General features: G+C 46.9%; 1 protein-coding gene across 1 annotated transcript; it reads left to right on the top strand.

Moving 5' to 3' along the window:
• Nucleotides 1–786: 786 nt before the first annotated feature.
• On the top strand, nt 787–7,951 carry RNF7 (ring finger protein 7). Its single transcript, XM_044290156.1, has 3 exons — nt 787–953; nt 5,149–5,196; nt 7,649–7,951. The coding sequence occupies exons 1-3, from the start codon at nt 821–823 to the stop codon at nt 7,765–7,767; spliced, it is 300 nt and encodes a 99-aa protein (XP_044146091.1). The 5' UTR covers nt 787–820; the 3' UTR covers nt 7,768–7,951.
• Nucleotides 7,952–8,177: the final 226 nt, after the last annotated feature.

Here is an 8,177-nt window from a genome sequence, read left to right as displayed (position 1 = left end):
ACAGATGCCTTCAGCTGCCAAGTGCACATGTAACAGGTCAGCCGGTGTCATAGGGACAAATCTGCTGACAGACCATTGATTGGTTTACAAATTTTAGCACATCTTAAAGGGGGTGTCCAACACCTATAATGCCCCCCTCATACTGGTTATACTTACCCCGCTCCCCGCCACCTGTGTCATCCTCGTTCCATGCACAGCTGCATCTCCCTGTCGCACGGATCAAAACATCAGGCGACAGGGATCCAGGACGACACAGGTAAGTATAACCAGTATGAGGGGCATTATAGGGGTTGGATAACCCCAGTAAGATCAGGAATAGCAATTTTATTCAAAGTCCACCCTATAAGAAAGCTATATCATACATAGTCAAATCGGTTTAGAGCTTTTGTGGCTGATCACATCTCATAATACTGACTTTTTAAAATTATCACCAGGGACTGCTTTGTGCCTTATTATTCACAGCAGGTTACACCTACACATTACATTCTTGTGGAAAACAGTAAAAACAAAAGTCCAATAAAAAATGCTGCACAGTTATAGGAATCAATTCTCCAATGCAGTAAAGCGCTCAGCTTCTGCGGTATCTCCAGCGCTCACCCTGCTGGTCATGACCTGTAATGATTCCTCTTTCGTATCACTGCCTCTGACGTCAGCAACCCTCGCTGTCATTGGACCTATAAAGCAATGCTGCATGCTCCTGTCACCTGATTGGTCGCTCTCTTCGTCAAGTGTTCCGGTTCTTCCATTCCTCGTCGCTGATTGGTCACCTCATCTGACTACGTCGCTCCATAGGGCAGACCACGTCCCGCCTCTTACCGGTATGGCCGATCGGCGGGCGGAGCTCACCCGGCCTGGTGTCAAGATGTTTTCTCTAAAGAAATGGAACGCGGTGGCGATGTGGAGCTGGGACGTGGAGTGTGACACGTGCGCCATCTGCAGGGTGCAGGTTATGGGTGAGAACGAGAGAAGCGGGGGCGGGGGGCTGTGTCCGGCCCTGCAGGGGGGCGTAGTGTCGGGGATACTTGTGTCCTGTGATGCGACATGTGTGCGCCAGTCTGTACGGGGGCAGCACAATGTCTGTACCGTGTGACCCTCACTGCTGGGCATGGGGTGGCCCATGTCACCTTGTTGGCTGGACCTCTGCCATCCACAGAATACCAGTCCATGATGCCCCATCAGTGCCCCTGCTTCATACTGGAGCCCATAATGCCAGTCTGTGATGCCCCATCAGTGCCCCTGCTTCATACTGGTGCCCATAATGCCAGTCTGTGATGCCCAATTAGTGCCGCTGCTTCATACTGGTGCCCATAATGCCAGTCCATGATGCCCCATCACTGCCCCTGCTTCATACTGGTGCCCATAATACCTGTCTATGATGCCCCATCAGTGCCCCTGCTTCATACCGGAGCCCATAATGCCAGTCCATGATGCCCCATCTGTGCCCCAGCTTCATACTGGTGCCCATAATACCTGTCTATGATGCCCCATCAGTGCCACTGCTTCACACCAGAGCCCATAATGCCAGTCCATGGTGCACAAATACCACTTTCCACAGTGATACTAATCAGAAGGCTGGGTCTCTGACCCACAGACTCCCACTGCCCCAGCATAAGGTGACCATAAGGCCCCTTTTAAACTGGCTAGATTTCCGTGCGGGTGCAATGCGTGAGGTGAACGCATTGCACCCGCACTGAATCCTGACCCATTCATTTCTATGGGGCTGTGCACATGAGCGGTGATTTTCACGCATCACTTGTGCGTTGCGTGAAAATCGCAGCATGCGCCTCTTTGTGCGTTTTTCACGTAACGCAGGCCCCATAGAAATGAATGGGGTTGCATGAAAATCGCAAGCAAGTGCAGATGTGGTGCAGTTTTCATGCACGGTTGCTAGGAGACGATCGGGATGGGGACCCAATCATTATTATTTCCCCTTATAACATTGTTATAAGGGAAAATAATAGCATTCTGAATACAGAATGCATAGTACAATAGCGCTGGAGGGGTTAAAAAAATAAGCCGGCATCTCTTCTGTCTTCTTTTTTGCTGTGTGCAGGAACAGGACCTGTGGTGACGTCACTCCGGTCATCACATGATCTTTTACCATGGTGATGGATCATGTGATGACTGGAGTGACGTCACCACAGGTCCTGTTCCTGCACACAGCAAAAAATCGCGATCAAGTGGATTAAGGCGAGTTCAATTTTATTTTATTTTTTTTAACCCCTCCAGCGCTATTGTACTATACATTCAGTATTAAGAATGTTATATTTTCCCTTATAACCATGTTATAAGGGAAAATATAACACTCTACAGAACACCGATCCCAAACCCGAACTCCTGTGAAGAAGTTCGGGTTTGGGTACCAAACATGCTGATTTTTCTCACGCGCGTGCAAAACACATTACAATGTTTTGCACTAGTGCGGAAAAATCATGCATGTTCCCGCAACGCACCCGCACCTTTTCCCACAACGCCCGTGTGAAAGAGGCCTAAGGGATGTTCCAGGCCGGGGGAATGTGGCACCTATAGTTAGCGACACATATCCTTTATCAGTTTTTATTTCCTGAATGTGATATGGGGGCGGCCATCTTGCCTGATCCATTCTAAAAGGGAATATCTGCATTTTAACACATTTTTAATGGTCCTCCCCTCATGTGATTAAGCACTTTAATGGTAATAATGTTGAAAATATTCGTACCCGGCCTGCGCTGCGCTCCGCGGTGTAATTAGGTTGCAGGCACTTTCTCTATCACGTGCCATACATTGGGCATGTTATTGTAGGCCGGTTACAACCTGCAATGTATGTGGGTTGTACCTGGGCGCTGGTAAAGTGCCTAAACTCATGAAAAGGGGGATTAAAAAAAGATAAGGAGAACCCCTTTTTAACAGCATTTAGAGATTTGCTTTATAGCAGCCCCATGGGCCATAGACGCAAAGGACGGGAGGGACCTCATTGACTTCTATGGGAGAGTTCTCTGTGACCTGTGCAGAGGTCAGGAGGGTGCAGATAAGCTGTGATATCACCTATTGTGAATGGTGGCTCCCGTGTTATCTATACATTTAGGTGATATCTGTCATTGTAATCCTACCTGTGGAAGGACATGACTGCTGAAAAGTCATCTGTACAGGAAGTGGTGGCTACTGTTAGGGTTAGCACATGCATTTTAGCATCCCAGTTTTGAGATTCGGCAGAGCTGTAAGCTGCTGTTTTGTGTCCAGTCATCAAAATGGAACAAACCAGATCCGTCACCGAAAACAATGTAAGTCCTTGGTATCGAGTATCGCAATACTTTTTTATGGTATCACAACAACTCTACTCAGGACAGTGATACGCTTGGATACTGCAGCGCTGTTGGCGGTAATTTGTGCTGCACTGTGGTATTTGGCTCTGCAGGGGCGGGATTTTCTGCAGCACTACAGTATTGCTGACCCCGCCTACTTGTGTTGGGCCCCATCTACTGGTGTTGTTCTGACTTCTGTCAGTTTGGACTCTTCTACAACGTGGGGCCACTTTTAGGATTCCAGGGCCACTTTAAGTTTCCAGCCAACCCCTGGCAGTACCCATGGCAGGACCTGCGCCATTGCACAGTAGATGGTTGCATATGCTGGAGTTTTACATTTGGATTTGTATATACTTGGTGTGAACAGAGCCTTATATTGGTGGATTTGGTCAGTGGTCTAGTTATAGAGCTTGCGCAGGTGGCAGTGGCCCTGAGGCCAATCGCCATAAGGGCCCATAGCCCTTCCAGCCACACAAGAAAAAAAGCCTCGCATGTAACACGTTTTTGTCCGTTAAAAAGACAGGAAGCTGAACGGTCTCCATCATAGTCAGCGGAGTCTCTTCAGCTTCTTCCCTGTTAGTTAGGCCGGGTTCACCTCACTTTTTTGTCATACTTAACGTACACAAAAAAACTTATATGTTAATGGAGACCTCAGACATATGCCATACTGTGGAATTCGTCGGCGTAGAGTTCCATTGTAAAAAAATAAGTGTTTTTTTTTGTGTACATTAAATTTATGAGGAAAAACCCACCCTTGCATGCCCGATTCAGCATTTCCATTATTTTCGTTCTGCTCATCTAACGGAGCAGAACAGAAATAAACAGCGGTGGTGTGAACGTGGCCTAAGAAGTGGGTATGCAGGAAACCATTACTGGTCTAAATAACATAAGACTACTATAGCCAAGTTATAAAGTCCAGTCCGATATACTGGATCTTCCCTGTACTCTACCACTTGGCTATAATATCCTGCTGTGCCACCATACACTGCGCTGCAGGCATCGCTCACTGCGCTGATGAATGGCAGGGAAAAGTCTAAGGCGTATTGCTACGCCTTAGACTTTTTTGAGGGAGTAAAAATGGCCTTAACAGGTGTCTATGACGCTTGTACAGGCGTTATTGTGACTTCTGGTCATCAGTATCAGATCTGCGGGGGGGGTGACCTCCGGGACCCCCACCGATTCAGCTGTTAGAAGAGGCCGAGAGTGCTGCACTGACATCACTGTACATCAGTCATGTGGCCTAGTCCAAGTCAATGAGGCTGAGCTGCAATACCAAGAACTGCCACTATATGATGTATGGCGCTGTTTTTGGAAAGCTGCCTGGAGCCTGCACTGCTCACCACAGCTCCCATGGTGGGGATGCAAGGACATGAACTCCAACTGATGTGATGATGATGGCCTGTCCTGAGGCTAAGTCATCATTATCTTTTCCAAGATAACCTCTTTAAAGGAATGTGATGCAAGGATTTGTAATCTCACTATAGGAATCCCGATCTGTATGTCCATTGTGTCACCCGCCCCTGGGCTTGCACTTCACATCAACCTCTTAGGACATATGATCTGCTGTGTGACCTCTCCTGGGATGGCTGTTGGCCTTTATGTCACAGCTTAAAAGAACACAGTCCCCCCAAGCATGCCAAACTAGTGTTCTTGTATGGCAGAGCGATGGTTGTGGTGTGCCCACATTTATAGGCCTCACCCCCTAATTACATAAACCATGCCCCCTTTCACACGATGTCCTGCACCCCCGACGCTGAGCACTACAAGTCCTCCATGATGTGTCCAGCTTCAGTAGTTGATCCTTGGGGTTTTGCGGCTCCTCTTGCTGTATACATGTATTAAGTGCTTGTATTTGTGTCGTCTCTAGATGCCTGCCTGCGCTGCCAAGCCGAGAACAAGCAGGAGGACTGTGTAGGTAGGTGACACTGTATTTATACACTTCCCGTCTGTAATGGCATTATTAGAGGGAAATTTAAAGGGTTGAGCCTCTCCATTTATTGTCTGTGGGACTTGCTGGAGATAGTGGAGTACAGCGTGTGGCTAGCTTTGGCAGTCCCATAGAGATGAACAGAGCAGCAACGCACAACCCCGAGATCTGGCCTGGACGTGCCCACATAGAACTTATCTGATTGGCTATCCCTTTAACTTGCAATGTGATTGATAGGCAGCCACTCCTTGGGGTGCCATTACATGTGTCTTGAGCCGCGATACCACTAATTGCTGGGCCACATCTGGACTACACCGTATATGGACGGCCATTAATCTGAATAGCAGCAGCGTGATACTACATTTCCCCTGCAGTAGCCTGGCGTCCTCCATCTAAATCACCACTGGTGGATGGCTTATTTCTCTTAGGTTAAAACAATCGGGCATGTTAAAATCCAACTTTCCTAACATCTGTTGCCCCCATACATGACCAATCCCACCAAAATCCGTGGGATCGGCTAAAATGCATCTAGATAGATGGATAGACGGCTTTAGACCACCCCGCTGCCAAAAACAACTCTCTCTCTCGTGGACTCAAACCAATCATGTATTACGTGGCTGTCCTTTCATGTGAATGGGCGTCATGTAATATTACATTTCACCAGTAGTGGCCACTGCAAGGGAAATGAGGGGCTGTAAAGTGTTCCCCCTGATGAAAGCGGCCTGCTGTTGGTTAGAGAAGCCAGACCCTCCCCGATTATCGTGGCAGCTTCATTCTGAGAAGGGGTTGTACAGGCAGGAAAAATCCCTTTTAATTAAACTCTGCTAGACTTAAAGGGAACCTGTCACCAGTTTTATGGGGTGTTAACTAAGGGCAACATAAATAAGTGACTGATTCTCTTAGCAAAATGCTGGGTCACTTTCTTTAATTGACCCAGTCAATCTGCCAACATCCTTGTATTGAAAAGCTCCAGCTGATAATGATGAGTCATGAATATTCATGAGCTCCTGACTCTCCCCGCCCACCTGCTGCTGAATGACAGTTTGTTTCCATAGGAATCAGCAGCAGGTGGGCAGGGGTGTGGCTATAGCTCTGAATTAAAAATACGCTGGACTCAATGACATCACGCCGGACTCGATACAGCTCATTAGCATGCGGCATCTTTGTGTGTATATTATGAGGTAACCATCTGTCACACCAGTAAGTGAATACATCTAAGGCACTTTTTAGTAGTTAATGATTGATTAGAATCTAACTAATTATATACAAATATCCACATGACAGGTTCCCTTTAAGGTACTTTCACACTTGCGGCAGAGTTATCCGGCAGGCAGCTCCGTCGCCGGACCTGCCTGCCTGATCCGTCAAAACGTATGCCAACTGATGGCATTTGTAAGACTGATTTAGGATCCGTCTTACAAATGCATCGAAATGCCAGATCCGTCTTTCCGGTGTCATCCGGAAAAACGGATCCGTCATTTTATTTTTTTGGTCTGCACATGCGCAAACCGGAAGGACTGATCCCGCATTCCGGTATTTTGAATGCCGGATCCGGCACTAATACATTCCTACGGAAAAAAATGCCAGATCTGTCATTCAGGCAAGTGTTCCGTTTTTTTTTTTTTGGCCGGAGATTAAACCGTAGTATTATCTCCGTCCTGAACAGTCAAAAAGACTGAACTGAAGACATCCTGATGCCTCCTGAACTGATTGCTCTCCATTCAGAATGCATTAGGATAAAACTGATCAGTTCTTTTCTGGTATTGAGCCCCTAGGACGGAACTCGGTGTCGGAATAGAAAAACGCTAGTGTGAAAGTACCCTAACTTACATTGGTGGGTATGAGATGCAGAAAGTAAATGTCAAATTGGTAAAAGCCACTGAGGAGCCAGTGCTGAGTCCTTGTGCCACTTGTCACTTGTGTGATGCACTGCATCAGGTCAGTAGGGTCGGGGTCTGCCAGGATTAGCAGGGTCTTTACTTTTAATCTCTTTGGTCTCTTAAGACGGTATTATCATTGGTGGGTAAGTCTCTTAAAAGAGCATACTGTGTACTGTAGTAGTTTACATGGGAAATGCAGACCGCTCCTTCATGAAGGGGTCTGTATGCATGCAGGTAGTTACAGTTCCCCTCTCCATAACGCCTCGATCCCTCGCCCCCCTCCTTGGAGGAGGATTTATTTCCTTAGATGCAGTACAAGACTTGTACACTAAAGATCTGCTGCCATGTCGTTCTGCTTCTTGACCTCGTCTTCTGTATGGTGTCCCCTATGTATACAATTTTTTTTTATGGTGGCTCATAATATGTGAACAATAAAAGCTTTGGCTGTCGCCACCCTTCCATAAAGCTGTCAGTAAGTGTAAACCCGTCCTATAGGCCACACACCTTGTGCCATCAGTAATGGCCTGTTAATACAAACACTCTGCTCTGTTCTCTTGCAGTGGTATGGGGAGAATGTAATCACTCGTTCCACAACTGCTGCATGTCGCTGTGGGTGAAGCAGAACAACCGGTGCCCGCTGTGCCAACAGGACTGGGTGGTGCAAAGAATAGGAAAATAACTCTTACTGCGTCCTGCCTGCCGTCCGGACGTGGCTGTTTGCTAGTCCGCCATTCTGGTGCTCCATGTGAGTGACTGGATGTATTTAATAAGACACTAACCGATGGTCCCATCCATGGAATGTCCTTCTGTATCTGCCGCAGATACTGACTAGAGCCCTTGTTGAATAAAGTTAACTTACTCTTTGTGTTGCTTTTTCCTTGGAATTATGGTATGTATAATTACTATTACACATAATATATATATATATATACACTCACCTAAAGAATTATTAGGAACACCTGTTCTATTTCTCATTAATGCAATTATCTAGTCAACCAATCACATGGCAGTTGCTTCAATGCATGTAGGGTTGTGGTCCTGGTCAAGACAATCTCCTGAACTCCAAACTGAATGTCAGAATTGGAAAGA

Source organism: Bufo gargarizans, chromosome 4 (genome assembly GCF_014858855.1).
Source record: "Bufo gargarizans isolate SCDJY-AF-19 chromosome 4, ASM1485885v1, whole genome shotgun sequence".
Lineage (NCBI taxonomy): Eukaryota > Metazoa > Chordata > Amphibia > Anura > Bufonidae > Bufo > Bufo gargarizans.
This window is presented reverse-complemented; position numbering and strand designations above follow the sequence as displayed.

What these genes read in the sequence shown, in the direction of transcription:
- RNF7 (XM_044290156.1), top strand. Translation starts at nt 821, where the DNA reads ATGGCCGATCGGCGGGCGGAGCTCACCCGGCCTGGTGTCAAGATGTTT. An exon ending in CTGCAGGGTGCAGGTTATGG is followed by an intron (nt 954 to 5,148) that starts GTGAGAACGAGA and finishes TGTCGTCTCTAG; the next exon opens with ATGCCTGCCTGCGCTGCCAA. An exon ending in CAAGCAGGAGGACTGTGTAG is followed by an intron (nt 5,197 to 7,648) that starts GTAGGTGACACT and finishes GTTCTCTTGCAG; the next exon opens with TGGTATGGGGAGAATGTAAT.